Source organism: Anarrhichthys ocellatus, unplaced genomic scaffold (genome assembly GCF_004355925.1).
Source record: "Anarrhichthys ocellatus isolate YVR2014 unplaced genomic scaffold, GSC_Weel_1.0 scaffold21, whole genome shotgun sequence".
In the NCBI taxonomy this organism is placed as follows: domain Eukaryota; kingdom Metazoa; phylum Chordata; class Actinopteri; order Perciformes; family Anarhichadidae; genus Anarrhichthys; species Anarrhichthys ocellatus.
This window is the reverse complement of record NW_022280051.1, coordinates 69,113-84,788: the sequence shown is the minus strand read 5'-3', so window position 1 is coordinate 84,788 and position 15,676 is coordinate 69,113. Positions and strand designations below refer to the sequence as shown.

The following is a 15,676-nucleotide window of genomic DNA, read 5'->3' as shown; positions in this document are numbered from 1 at the left end:
AAAGCTGGCACGCCTGCTCTCGTACAGAGCACCACACAGGGAGGAACTGAGTGGTGTTTAGTTGTGACTTCCTGTATTTAAGTTTCATAACATTGACTATCAACTCTTGGACATTATGCTTCAGGTATTGTGTGGCTGTATTTAAGCACAAACTTCTTTTCATTCCTGATACTGTGGAGATTAGTTGGCCAAATATTATTTCACAAGTTATAAATTAACTTGAGAGGTGTTGAAGCGACGACGGCTCGGATTGGCTGCAATTGCATAATTTAAGAAATTGTTCAGGACATAAAAGCATTTTCCCGCGGGCTGCCCTCCCTGCTCTGTACAAGGTCTCTTTTGTAAATCATCACGTGCTCCATGAAGATCACTGAGCTGTTATTACTGTTGGTCCAAGGTCCCTAGGAAACATACTTTGACATGTACGAAGATAAAGAACACGTTTCTTACTGTATATTATGTTTAACTATTAGGGTTTAAATGTGCATCACAATACTTTTATCAGCAGTTTCTAGTGTTGTCATCATGGTTCCATATTTCAACTTTATGGTACGGCTGACACTGTGCATGAGTGACATTTGTTTTGTGCCATTCAATTGTTTTTATTAGTAATTCAAAGACATTCTTTGCACTGTGTTGAAATGAGGAGTAAGTGATTTGATGAGTTGAAAGTGTTTGATAATTAATGCATGTCTTGTAAAAAAATAAATGGATTTATGTACATTGAACTGTGGGTATTTGTCTCAAATAGTCATGCAAATACACATTCAAGTATTTCCATACTCGGAAGGATCGAGTTAGGTACCGGCTATATAAAGCAAAGTGTTGTGGGGTTAGCATGCTAGCTGCTAATGCAAATTAACTTCAGCCTGCTGCACTCGTCCTGCAACATCTAGTACTATGTAAAGTACTATGCAGTAGTGAAGGTAACTAAGTACATTTGCTCAGGTACTTTTTCATAGTTACAATCTTGAGGTATTTGTTCTTTACTTGATAGTTCCACTAAATTTCATTTAAATATAATACTTTTTACTACACTACATTTATTTGACAGGTAAAGTTACTGACCTCAAAGAAGTGAAATGACCCAATCTTTTTAAAAAAGAGCAAATAGAGTAAAAAGTAAAATAAAAAAGTATTACAAACTTTATATAAAGGAGTAAAAACCAGTTCCAAACTAGTACAATGCTACCTAAAGTACACATTGACACATCAGTATATACTATATAAAATACTTTTACTTTTGGTACTTAAAGTATATTTTTCTGATAATACTATCATTTTACTTAAGTAAGAATTTTATTGCAGGACTTATACATTTTCTTATTAAGTATTTTTGTATTTTTGTAAAGGCACTTTTACTTGTGGAGGATCTTAATACTTCCTGTATTCAGTGTTTTAGGGTTAGGAAATGTAGTTAAGCCCACATTCATTTCACAGCTTCACTATTGATGAGTACCGTTTCTGTATAATTAGTACAATGACAGTCTGTGTATCTCAAGATGTTTTCCAAGTATTCCCTCCCAAACTCTCTCTCTCTCTGCCCCAACTTCCTGCCTCACTCCCACTCCCCAGTCTGTAAAGGTCAGCTGAGCTCTGCTGTTATTCTTGCTGTGTGTGAGAAAGGATGAAAAGTGAGTTAAAAAGGGCTGTTTTGAGTCGCCGTTGACCACACACACACACACACACACACACACACACACACACACACACACACACACACACACACACACACACGGGGCTCTATGGCACTGTGGTGTGTTTGAGTCGTCTGCTCACATCTCGCAGAGTAAATCTGCTGAGCTCATTGCTGCAGAGAGTGGGCGGCTTGCATAACAGCAATACACAACGAGAACACAAAGGCGGGTATACGCCACACAAAAGCGTGTAATTCATAGTACTTTCATATTTTATTTGTGTATATTTTAGCTCTCATTTGAACTATTATATTTTTTAGATTCTAATTGTGCTTTTACTTGTTTTTTGAAACCGATGGCTTACATACGAATCAGGGACTCCACTTGTAGAAACACTGCTCTGTAGCGCTACTAGTGGTCAAATACTCCACCGAGTGCCTTTAAACCTCAAACAAGCATCAAATGTTTTGAGGACGTTTCCCGACCAGCAGACCAGGAAACATCAAGTCGTACCACAACATGTTCCATACATTGAACCTTTTATTAGCTAGGCTCATATTTAAAGTAGAAACCACACCACAAGTTCTTTTTCCTCTTTACAAAACGTATGTACACTCCAGTGCTGACAGTTACAAATCACAGACATAAAACAGAAAAAAAACAAAAATTCTTGAGATAAATAAACTGTGAAAACAAACGGCGGCCCATGAAAACTTGTTTTCAACCATAATTTTGTCACAATTGTACAAAAAAAATAGACGTTCCTGTCATTTTTTTTCTGTAACATCTGAAACCCAAAAAGCATACAAAGAGCTGCAGAGCGCTCTACAACTGGCATCGAGTGCTTATTATTAATATCACCTCGCTCTCCTCAAAGCCACAAGGGGAAGAGTTGTCTCTGAAATGAAGTCCTCGGAGTCAAACTGACTAAGAGAGCTGAAGTTTTAAGTTTCATTTTTCCAAGATTCTCCACGCTGGCGGTGAAACTAATCATCAGAACACAAGCCTGCTTTCAGGACACGGTCTCGCCGAGTCATCCCGAGTTAGGCCGCAGATATTTGGAGACTTTTCAGCAGCTTTAGAGACCAATTTAAGGCTTTGCTCTCATTTTCCAGGGAAAACTTAAATCTGGGACTCCTAAAAAAAACAAAAAACTTCCATTAAAGGACAAAACTCCTTCTCGCTCCGGCTCTGGACCATTTTAGTAGTTCACAGTTAAGGACAGGCACTGGGGAAATGTTGTGGGCTACATTAGCATGTGGGCTATACTCAGATAGTGATGGTAAAATCATGACATCAATGACAAAAAATAATAAATAAAAAAGTTTTCAACATCAAAATGAGACGGATCTGAAAATCTAAGATCAGACGTTACCACTCTGAAAAACATATTCATAGTTGTCGCTAACACAGAATTTCAATAATTTATTGTACTTTTTAAAAACAACAAGAGGTCACTCCAGTCCCTGGTTGATAACTAAAACATTACAACAGACAGGACGCTCCACACTGCTTCAGATAAATACATTAATACTTAAAATAGTGCTTTGGGAAAGAATTCTCGACAGCGTAGCTTCTGTGTCCATAAAGAATAAAAGCATTCGTATCAGAGATGTCTGAGGCCGGAATGATTAACTTAATAGTGTCGGAAGAACCGGAAATTGCCCCGTTGATCCTCCGACATAATTAGTATCTTCAATAATATCAACAGTAGTGGATATACATCCATTTCAGTTATTCTTATCCCTGAACAGTAACCTTAAAAAGGTAACTAAAGATTCAGGATTGTGTTTTAGGAGACCAGTATATTCGTGGATGTGTGTCCTGACTGGATTTCTTTTCCTGAGACTCTGAAGGCCGGTCTGTTTCACAGCCTTGGCTGGGTCAAATGTGTCCTTGGCTGAACAGCAAGTGCCGTTTCCAAAATTAGGAGAGAGCCTGGTGCACATCCAACAGACACTAAACTACACTAAGAGCTACGGCTGTGGTGTTCAGGGCTACCGGGACAAGACAATCGCAATACTTTTAGGGAGTAGCTTGACATTTATTGGAAATGTGCTTATTTGTTTTCTTTTAGATTGTTACGACTCTGATGTCTGTGTGGTAACTATGAAACTACCGGCTGCTAGTTCCAGCTTTAAATACACCACACAAACATCATAGGGACTGATTACAAAAATCCCATGATTGAATAGGACACGACCGGCCTGTTATCAATGGCTTTGAAATTAGAATAAAAATACTGATTTAGGGAAATGCATTTGCATTTATATTCAGCAGATTATTGCTCAAAGTACAATATCAGAGGAACATACTGCGCTATATTGTAATGTTGAAGGTGTATCCGTACAATCTAGTAGAGGAACTGTCGTAACATTACACCAATACAATAGTGTGTATATCATTATTCCACAAACAGTCTTGGGCACAAAGTATAAACTAGAAAAAAACCATGAAAATGGAAGCATTAGCTGCAAGTTTCACAAAAATGTCGTCGTCACGACCTTTTGTAGATAAATATCTGACACAATAATTACTTCTTTTTCCTTCCTACCTCTGATGACTCACTTAAAAAACAGAAGCAGACAGCACTTTGGCAGAATGGGGAGCTCAAACCGTAAGCTTGAATATTATCTGCTTCAAAGTCAAACTGGTGCCGCCACACATGACTGAAATATCAAAACTACTAATAAATGCAATCATTTCTCAATATCTGTGACCCACAAAGCATTCAGTATAATATAAATCAGTCCAGTCAAGAGGTCTGAGGTGAATAAAGTCCAACTGTGTTCATCACGGTACACACCGTCTTCCTCGTCATTTCCTTTTTACAACATCACAACCAAAATAAAACCTTCTACATGTACAGTCGTTTAAAAACAGCATCGTTATGTACAAAAAACGTCTATAAAATCTGATTCTGCTGCTCGTCGTGGCTTCGTGGCGGGAGGAGGTCCGAAGGGGAGGGTTGAGGGGGAAGAGGAGGCGGAAGAGAAGGAGGAGGGGGAGGCGGTGAGGAGGAAGGAGGAGGAGGAGGGGGGTAAGGGAACGACGGAGGCTGGTACTGCGGTTGCAGCGGGTAAGGGCTGGGGGGCTGGGAGAGGTAAGACTGAGGGGGGAGGAAGTGGTGAGGGGACAAGTGGGGATGCTGAGGGGGGAAGAAGGCGTTGGCGTGCGGGGCGAACTGGTGGTGCTGGGAGAGGTGGGGGGGGAGAGACTGGGAGCCGGCGAGGGGGGTGTTGGGAGGCTGGTAGTACGGCTGAGACGGCGTGCCGATGTTCGGTTGGTGTGGCGGATGCAGGTGCAGCTGGCTCATGTGAACCGCTTTCTGACTGTGGTACGAGTTCAGAGGCTGGGGCTGAGCGGGATGACTGGACAGCGGATTCGGGGGGAGGATCGGCGGCCTATGAAGGAGATGGGAGTGTGGCAGGAGAGGGGAGAAAGAGGGCGGGAGCATGTGAGGGAGGTGGGGAGGCGGGAGATGCTGGGGCGCGTATTGCTGCATGTAAAGTCCTTGCCTCGCGGGGTCCTGCGCCGGACGCATCTGCGGCTCCGCGGGCGTCCTGGCGTTGGCGCCGTGACCCCACCTCTCGTGGAGCGCTTGCGTCCACAAGTCTGTTGCCGCACGAGCTGCCGCATGCGTCCGAGTGTCGGCTTGCGAACTCACGCAGGTGCGCGTTTGCGTGTCCGCGGCGGGTGACCCGCGTGGCGCCCGAACGTCCGACGGCGTCTGTGCGTCCGACGGGACGTCCGGGTTCAGGCGGGGTGAGGCTTTCGGACGGTCCGACGGAGAGGAGGGAGGTTGCCGAGAAGTCGAACACACGCTGGAGGGAGCGGGCGTGGAGAAACGCGAGTCCGCTGCGGGCTTGGGACGAGTCAGGGGAGATGGAGCCGAGGTGGACATGGAGGAAGATGGAGAAGAGGTAGAGCATGGAGGAGCTAAAGGGGAGCGCAAAGGAGCGACGGCTGAAGAAGAGGAAGACTTGGAGATGGGCAACTTAGGAGCTGAAGAGGAGGACATCATTCTACCGTCCAAATGGTGGTGGTGGTGATGATGATGAAGGTGCTTTGACGATGCGGCTTTGGGTTTTGTGTTCTGATGAGGAGGATGAGACGCAGGAGGGAGTGATGAAGGCGATTTGTTCTTGCAGAGCGGAGGCACCAGAAGTTCTGCTTTCACCTTTGCAGGAGGTGAATCCTGCCGTTTGGGTTTTCCTACTTTCACCCTCTCCTTGTCCACCTCTTTGTCTCGAGCGCTGCTCGCGTTCGAGTCCACTGAGAGAGCCGGCGGAGACAAGACAGGCGGGCGATGATGATCCCGTTCCTCCTTTTTGACCGCCGGCAACGTCCCGTTTTCTGCCACACCAACCTCCTTCTTAATCCTCTCCATCACTCTTTTCTCGCTCTTCTTTTTTCTCCTCTCCTCCTCTTTTTCCTCCGCCGTTTTCCTCTCCTTCTCCTTCAACTCCTCCTCCTCCTCCTCCTCCTTCTTCACCTCCTCTACCTCCTCCTCCTCCTCCTCCTCTCTATCGTAGTATTGTCTTAAGCGGACGTGCCATGCCAGGCTGCAGACGGATGACACGGTCTTGAACTGGTGGACCACGTTGCGAGGGATGAAATAGATGTCGTCGTGGCACAGGCGGATGCGGGCGTAGTGGATGCCCTCGCGACGCATCTGGTTCAGTTTGGCATCATCGACCCACTGCACACACTGTAAAGAGGGGGGGGGGGGGGGGGTACGCTCCAAAATTAAGCCTAAAGAATAATATATTTAATTACTCTGTACAACCTTTTAGTACAGTAAATACATATTTATGGACCAGAAATCCTTAAATTGAATTAAATTAAACTCATCCTGTCTGCAGTTCAACTTTGCTCCACCATGTGGCAGCATCCACAGATGAATTTAACTTTACACCTAAAGTCAGTGTTACACAGAAAGTGATTAATTAAAGACTGAGGAAGACCCCGTCTGATTTGGGACATAATAAAGAGTACGTTACTGTCTTCTCTACCGTATAAGCAGCTCAATGCCTTCTGTGTGTGTGCAATGTACGCACCTGAGACAGCGGAGGCTCGTATAGATCCAGCTGCAGCCTCTCAACCACATGAGGGAAATCACCAGCGTGGAAACACACGACGTCTTTGGTTACACGAGGAGGCTCCGAGCTGAGAACGAGGGAGGGCCAGAGTAAGAAGGATTACACATCTCTTACTACCTGTACAGTGTGATCACACGTAGCGCCACCTCCTACCTTTGTCCGGCCTGTACGGCCTTCAGCACCCCCACTGCCGCTGTGGTCTGTCGTTCGAAGCCCTGACCGATGTGGTCTGCATGGGCCCGGGTCCGGTCCTCAAACAGCATCTCTCGGGGCTCGCTGGCCCTCGGCAGCGACTGCAGCAGGTTCTTCACCTCGTTGGTGGAGCTGCGGCAGGACAGATAATAAACACTGTAGAACTGTGTGGAGACTCTTGTTGTGGTTCTCTTCAGAGAGATTCCCCGTCTCTAGTTCCCTGCTGTCTAAATAAAGACTAAATAGGACTACAAGGTGAGAGGGCAGCTTTGTTTATTTCTTTTGTTTCCCGTCTGCTGGGGCAAAATAAAAGCACCAGACTTCATTTATCATTAAATTAATCCAATATCAAAGTAGATGCTGATGAATTGTAATTTTACTACATAACAGCAACAATTATTGGGCGCTTTGCAGCAAACCAGGGCTAAAACTATTAGTGGCAATTTTGATAATCAAATAATAATAAAAATAAATTTTTGTTTGATACTTTTGAAGTAATATATTAAGCCCAAATGCCATGTGTTGGTTCTTATTTCCTAAATGTCAGAATTTGCTTATTTTTTTAAATTTATCTTATTGTAAATTAAATACCTTTGGACATAAACTGAGGGTAAACGTGAGTATAGGAAAATACACCAGGTGTTTTCTTTTACTATTTTCTCACATTTTATGAAAACAATCAATAAATAATGATTATAATTGTTAATTGCAGTCATAGTTTTAGTGGACATCATTAAACATCTGAAACTCAACGAATGTGGACGTCCTAACTAGATGTTCCACAGCACATTAAAAACATAATCAACGTCTTATTTAAATTCTTCAAAACACAAAACACTTAACAGGGACAAGAGGACGAAAAACTGGAAATCAGTGATATCCTCTATAAAATAAGCATTTTAAAATATGAAACGTACAGTGCTGGAACACGACGATGGTTTTGCTTCATGCAGACAGACCGAGAAGCATGAAAAAAAAAAAATGAGCGCCGTTGCCAAACAATAGAAGTACTGCAGTCAGCTCACTACTGGATCAGTGACTCACACTGGAGCTGCAGTCAGATTCAAACAAGAGTGGTAACACACACACACACACACACACACACACACACACACACACACACACACACACACACACACACACAGAGTCTGTGAGAGATTCCTTCGAGAGTGTAACACAGACAGAACAGCAGTGAGACTACCCGTGTCGAACACTTAATTGTGCATTCATTCATTCATTCAGAGATCAGAGCAGAGAGGCAGGAGTTGGTGGAAAAGGAAGAAAGAAGCAGAGGAAAATAGAGAGTAGAGGGGGGGGGTGGGATGAAAACACACTCTCTCACACACACACAGTTCAGTGTGTGTGAGCTGACTACAGGCTGACAGTAATGAATGTAAAACCAGGAAAGCCGGTAAGTGAAACACTGAAAAGTAGAGGCGGTAAAGGGAGGAGTGCTGAACGTGCACATCTAGAGCGATATTTAAATTCTACCGTCTCCCTCCTCTCTCTCTCCGTCTCTGCACCAAGTCGTCCAGGTGGATTCCTGTACGTTTATGGGCAAATAAAGTGGTGGAGAGAGAGAGAGAAGAGAAGATGATGGAGGGATAAAGAAGGGGGGGGAGAGGTGGGGAGTGGAGGGATAAGACGGTAAAGGGAGTGTAAAGAGGGAGGAAGGAGAGACGGAGGGGAAAACGTCCTCTGACAACAAACGCTGTTACAAGTCCAGATTTAAATGTCTTGTTTTGCTCAACCACAATAATCTAAAGATATTTAATTTACTATGATACAAAATAGAGAAAAGTAGCGAATCCTCTCGACGAAAAGGTGTTTTCTTAAAAAATGTGGCTCAACCACCTGATTAACAGACAGAGCTGTGGCTGTGGTTTGACGTCTTACTGATCGCCGCCCGGCTCTCCATGGACTCCGCTCGTCGGTCGTCTGTCATGCAGCTTGTATCCGGACAGGAGCAGCGCGCTCTGCGTCAGTCTGTCCCGTTTGAGACGGACGCTTTCCAAGGTTGCTGCTGTTGCTCTGCAATTATTGTAAAAATCTCTGGCAGCGTGGCGCTCCTTCACTACGAGCTGAAGTACTTTGGTTTGGTTTTTTTTCATCGTCTGACCACCATAATCAGAGTCTCACAACAGCTCGACCTTCTCACTGAAACCACACACACGAGCCAAAATAACAAATGACATCACGTCCTCTTCCGATACTTCGTCACAGTATTTCTTTCAGACAAACTGATTTTCTTTCCTTGTCAAATTCTGTACGCACGCACGCACCGAGTCTGTGCTTCTTTTTCTTTAGTTCCTGAAAATAACGGCATCGTAACTCTACAATAAATCAACTTAAAGCAGGAAACAGAAGACGGACCGTAAGAAAAACAGAGAAAGAAAGAGAAGAGTGCATCTTGGTTTGTAGATCACTTTGTTTACATCATGGTGATGTATAATAAAGTGATGGGATGAGACGAGAAGAGAATAGTTTAACCGCCTCTCTCTATCCATCTGTGTCTCTATAAAAACAGATTCCTTCAGCCCCAGCTGTTACACAAGTGCTTCTGACAGCATACACACACACACACACACACACACACACACACACACTTCTTTAAAGCCATCCCCGTCTAACACTGTGCACCCACCGATGCTTTACGTGTTTATGTCTTGACAGGCTAGATTCAGGTGCCGACTACTGATAGAGTGACTGTACTTTCTTTATCGCTTCCACTTTTATTCACACAGGAACGTTTGAATGAATGAAGCTCTCTTGGATTAATTTATAGAAAACACGGTTATTAAGGTGACGCCTTCTTTTTTTTTGTCAAAACAAATGTCCAAAGATATTATAGAAAAGTAGCAAATCCTCACAATTCAGAAGCTGGAACCAGTGAATGTTGGGCATTCTTGCACTAAAATCAGAAATAGATTTTTTAAAAATCCCAAAATATTACTATTGATGCGACTACCAATCAGCAGAGACGGGAGAGAAATAACTGCTGAATGTGTGCGGTGTGTGTTATCCCGCACTTGGCTGGCAGCCACGTGAAGTAGCATCTGATGTCGACTCTATTAACACAACGATGATCTCATCTGAGCGGTGAGCCACATACCGCTCACATCACACACATCACACACACACACTCTCTCTCTCTCTAATGGCCTCGCTCACAGAAACCCCGTGCTTGTGAGACGGAGCTTATGTGTGAGCAACAATGACTCTGTGGCAGACACAAACAGAGAGGGTGTAATTGCCTCGGCCGGCGCTGCTCCGCTACAACAAAGCTTCACGCTTCCACCACGGCTGTTGCTTCAAATGTGCGAGCGTGCTTTGTTACCGTTTTTTCCCCCGTAATCAGTCCTCGTGGGCTGTGCGGAGAGTAGAGAGGCAGGCTGGCTCAATAAGGTACACACACACACACACACACACACACACACAGACAGACACACAAACACCAGAGACTTGTAGCCTGTGCAAACATTCATAGAGAGCAAAAATCCCGGCTAATTCTGCCTCATTGCAGTTTAAGGAGGATCAAAAATATTGTCTGGCTTGGTTTTGTGTGTGTTTTATCGGTGTGTTCGGTAAAGCGTGGTGTGCTCACCGTTTCCTTTTAAAAGGGGACTTTGGTATATCGGCTACAGGTATCATCTGTTCTCCCGGTCTGACCCACATTATCGGACCGTCGTCACTCTCCGTGGGATTCATCCGCCTCAGACTGGAGAAGGTTCCCCACGGGAGCGTCCGCTGCAGCCAGACAGAAGAAGAGAGAGGAGGGGGAGGGGGGGCAAACAATCAAAGCAAGTTAGCACATCTCAAGTACACACACACACATACACACACTTGACAAGAGAGCCAACTTCCTGAACGGAAAGCTGGAAGCTGCATCAAGTCGCTGACACACCTGACAACTCAACAGCCGTCACTTAGACTATTAGGCGGGTCGTTGACGTTTGTGTCGAGCAGCATTTTTTCCATCTGTTCTGTTTCCAAACAGTCACGTAGGTGTAAACGCATTTAAACGTTCGGTCGCATCAAGTTCATACCTCAGTCACTCGCCCATCCCGCAGCACTCTGTTGCTATGTAGAATTACCGCTGTTCATCCCGTCCCGACTCACCTTCAGGAAGGGCGACTCCTCCAGCATGCCAAGGAATTCTGGGAAATAATCGCCGACCTCCTCGTCCACGGCTCCCACCAGGCTGATCTGTCTCATTGCCCCGGCTCTGTATGTTCCATTACTGAAGGTCTTCTTCACCTGCAGCAGGAGAAACACAGCATTAGACGAGGACATCGGGACGTTAATTTAACACCACAGCAGCAATGTGAGATTGGTTACACTGCAATCAATTATCAATCAGCGGTACAGGTTGCAGTGTAAAGTATAAATGTTTACACATTTCAAATGCATTTAGTATTGTTTGACTGCAATAAAATCCAGAGGAATAATAATAAAAAAAACAACCAGACACTGACATGGAAGCTGTTAATCTTACTGGGTGTCAAAACAGAAATAGTGTGTGTGTGTGCGTGTGTGCATGTGTGTGTGCGTGTGCGCGTGTGTGTGCGTGTGTGTGTGGGCGGCTTCACTTGATGTTTCTGCTCCACTGGCATGACTCAACAGACTGTTTGCTGCTCTTTGCTTGGCTGACAGAGCATAGTGTGTCTGTATGTGTGTGTGTGTCTCCCATACCCTTGGCCCTCAACAGCGTCTTTGTGTGTCTGTGTGTGCATGCTGTACTCTTGGCTGATCAGTGTGTGTGTGTGTGTGTGTGTGTGTGTGTGTATGTGTGTGACAGTGTGTGTGTGTGTGACAGTGTGTGTTGGCCAGATCTTTTGCTGCACGCCTCTAGTGAGTCACCACTTGACAACAAGGCAGAGAAAGACAGAGAGAGAGAGGGTGAGAGAGACGGAGCAGAGGGAGGAGAGTGCGAGGATCCACTGGAGGGAAGGACAGAGGGACAGATGGAGAGAAAGAGAGAGAGTTTAGGAAGACAAGCTGTCAAAGAGACAGAAAGGGGAAGATGGAAATAACAGAGGGAAAAGCAACGGGGGAAAGAGGGTACGCAGGTGAAAATGAAGATACCATTTTTTTGGGAATATAAAAGACAGAGCAAGGACAGGAAAAATGAAGGAGAAGAGGACAACAGAGTAGGATCCATCAGATAAGAGAAAGTGAAAAGACAAAAAGGAGGGAGGCAGAGCGAGGGAGTGTGAAAAGAGACGAGGGCAGGTTAGACAGGATGGGAGGTGAAGGAGGAGAAATGAAGATGGAAATGATGGATTGTAAAAAGACTGAAGGGGAAGGTGCTCTGAGGCTCCCAGGTGAGTCCTTGAACAAGACACTAAATCCCAAAACAGCTGCTCAGAGGGCAATCATGCAGGACTGCAGCTTATGGTGCGCGTGCGTGCGTGTGTGTGTGTTACTTCTAATAAGGGATTGTTGTTGGTCCAGTACCTTGGTTATTTATACAGGCTGGATAATTAGTAGAGAATGGCCGTAACAACTGGATTACAGATCACTGTAACGTTTAGCTAAGTTAAAATACTTCAACAAAAGAAATCGTTATCAGCCGACATCATTTTTTTAAAAACTATTCACAAAATGTAAACAAACAATATAATCTAAAACACCAAGATATTTCATTAAAAGTGATATAAAACAGAGAAAAGCGTCAAATCCAGACATTTCACAAGCTGGAACCAACAAATGTTGAACATGTTTGCTTCATAAAAGATTCAAAATTGTCAATTCATCACCTGCCGAATGGACTTAACCATGAATCGACTAACTGCTTCAGCCGTAGTTTGAAGAACATTCTGTTATTACTCAGTGGGAGACGCAAACCGGTCCTCACTGCACATAGAAGACAAACTGTAGAGTCGGTCTCTTTAAAAGTCAGCATACTGTCTTGTCAGCAGTAATGAGCTTTGTATAAATATTTAAAAAAAGCTCATGCATGTTCACTTGCAAATCGGTCTAATTACATGCATCGAATAACTGCCTATTGGTGTTCATCCAATCTAACATAAATCAACTAAATAAACCAAATCATCGTGCACAGATGAGGTGCGTTCGTTCACTTCATTTCACTGCATCTGTAATATCCTCCTCAGACGATGATGACGAAAGGCTTGAAATACTCACTCTCACACATCGCAACTTTAAATAGTCTCACCGAGTCAATGACCTAGATACTGAGAGGAAACTGTGTTTGTGTGCACACATGGATGCAAATGCCTTCATGCTTACAAGCGCGTGTGTGTGTCTCAGCCGGTGTAGTCGTACTTACGACTGCATGTGTTCATGAGCGCCTGCCTCCTCTTCATCAGTGTGTGTTTACACGGTGCATAATGAAACAGCAGAATAACTCCCACGTCGTCAGCAAAGGGAACACTCTCTCACTATCACGGGAGAGGTATTAAATAAATGAAAGCATTTAACAGTCGGCGATTCGCTCACACACTCCGACGATAAGTGAAGACAAACGGAAGGAAACAGGAAATGTGACAGACTTCCTCTGAGCGGTACTCTTCGAGGCGCACCAGTGCTTCCTTGCCTCAGCGTACCGCGCACGTTGCACAAATGACCAACAGCGTTTAGGTTACTTCTACGGGTAAACGTGACAATGGGCTTTGTTTCAAATGGGCCGATACTGCTGCACACATGCAGAAGACGTTGAATGAATACTAACAAGTAACAATAAAAATCATGTACACAACAGATTACGACTGTTTATTTACATCCATCTAAAATATACTGCATCTCGTTTGCTATTCAAGAGCCGCAATTTTAGCAGATTAAAAAGCCGACATCATTATTTGTAATTATCATTACTGTCATCACTGTATTTGGCTAAAAGCAGTAAGTCTCCTCATCTACTTCTTGCTCAGATTATCTCTCTCAGCCTCGTCCTCTCTCTCCCTCATAATACTCACGTCCCTATTAGATCAGGCCTGTCTCTGTCCTGGTCTCTGGTGCGGCCCCTGTGACCACTTGTTTATTCTATGACGAGTTTCCCTCCTCCCGTCAACACATCCTCCACTCTCTCCGGCCGAGTTCATGTCATGACATCCTCTGGCGGCTCTACCTGACCTCAATAAGACCTCTCTACGTCCGTCCGTTTCTTAACTCTCTTTCTGGATCATTACGTCCACTCCGTCTCTAGAGTACTCTGTATATTAACTGTGCTTGCATCACAACCAAGTTATCTGCTGACTGGTGCTTTACACACAATCGCACAACTTGCATAATCTCTTCCTCAGCTGACCCACAGACACAGCCGGCATGTGAGCGCACAAACACAAATATAAAGAGAGAACTCACAAACACACAGGGGCTCACATGCACCGTGTAAACAAAGCCCATAAACTCAGATTACAACACACACAGCGGGAGAGTGACTTCATCAGTCATTACGTCATCATATCATTACATAGGTAATAGTAGTTTGTTGCTATATCGATCCTCTGATAATTAGCCTGCTTGCAACTATTTTACAAGCAGATTTAGTTATTTTTCCTGCTTTATTTACCTCTTCGGATAACATTCTGCTGATAAATCATTTCTAGTAAATGTATCAGTGAACTGCTTGGTGCCTCCATCAGATCTGATAATAACTGTTATAAAGGGAATTATCATATCATAGAAACCGAACAGTTGAAATTCATTTTACCAAAGAATGTCCCTGAAGACCATTGTTGTGAATGCTCTTACACAGCTTTGAGTATAAACATGAGCGCAATACGAGCATAGATCCATATAAAATTTAACGACATCAGAATGAGGCCTAATCTAACGTCGTTAAAAAATAATGACTTAGTGACTGAACCGGAAAGACCAAACGACCTCACTGTTGGAGCACATCTTGCTGTACTCGCCCTGAGAAAAGAGAGTGCTGTAATCTTCTATAATCCTGGTTCAGTCAGGCACTGAATACAAAACACTCACAGAGCAGCTCGGATACCTGCAGTCAAGGGCTGAACATGCCCGGCTCGTTATCGAGTACAAGTGATTGTGTGTTACACTCCAGCAGCCCAACAATAAGCAGAACTTTACAGCAAACACCAAAGAACAACGCAAGCCTTTTCCTCTCACACACACATTTACAGAAAGCAGCTGTCCAGTTGTTTGCATCTGGAGCAGAGAACCAAACAACAGAGAACAAACATGAAGAGGAGAGGGATAAAAGAGAGAGAACGGCAGAAGAAGAGCTGAGGAGAGAGAGGGAGGTGAAGGAAAAATATGTGAGAGAAATCATTAATCTGTCTGTGTGAGCGTACCTGTGGTGTGTGTGTGTGTATATATCAGAGAGGATGCTCACATCTGTTAGTGTGTGTGTGTGTGTAGACTGTATGTCTGCTTCCCAAGGTCACTGCTGAGAGCTAGGAGGGAGGGGGGAAAAAAAAAAAATGAACAAGACCAGTGGACAATGACGTTAGCTCTGCAAGGAACACTACTCTTAAAGGAACAGCTCAGGACACAGGTTTGCAGGGAAAGCTCAATCTAGATGTGTAATTCATTCATTATCTAGGTTTCATTAATGCAGCAACATGCAGACATCAAAGGTGCGTTTGTTGAAGCAGAGCTGGCCGAAACTGAAACAAACACACAGAATAACGTGATGAATATTTCATAAAAAGAAAAGCCAGGAGCAGAGCCAAAGAGAACATAAACCGCTCTACCCCTGTAGTAGTACCACACACACACACACACACACACACACACACACACACACACACACAC

At 44.2% G+C, this 15,676-nt stretch overlaps 1 protein-coding gene across 1 annotated transcript in view; it reads right to left on the bottom strand.

The window, feature by feature from the left end:
- Positions 1 to 3,762: 3,762 nt before the first annotated feature.
- Positions 3,763 to 15,676, bottom strand: part of LOC116390040 (lysine-specific demethylase RSBN1L-like) — a 14,630-nt gene continuing 2,716 nt past the window's right edge. The window contains exons 3-9 of the mRNA XM_031859281.1: positions 11,051 to 11,188; positions 10,536 to 10,678; positions 6,893 to 7,063; positions 6,698 to 6,806; positions 6,092 to 6,348; positions 4,703 to 5,893; positions 3,763 to 3,772 (exon numbers count right to left, since the gene is read on the bottom strand). Of these exons, the coding sequence (XP_031715141.1) occupies positions 3,763 to 3,772; positions 4,703 to 5,893; positions 6,092 to 6,348; positions 6,698 to 6,806; positions 6,893 to 7,063; positions 10,536 to 10,678; positions 11,051 to 11,188 (2,019 nt within the window). The remainder of the gene's footprint in view (positions 3,773 to 4,702; positions 5,894 to 6,091; positions 6,349 to 6,697; positions 6,807 to 6,892; positions 7,064 to 10,535; positions 10,679 to 11,050; positions 11,189 to 15,676) is intronic.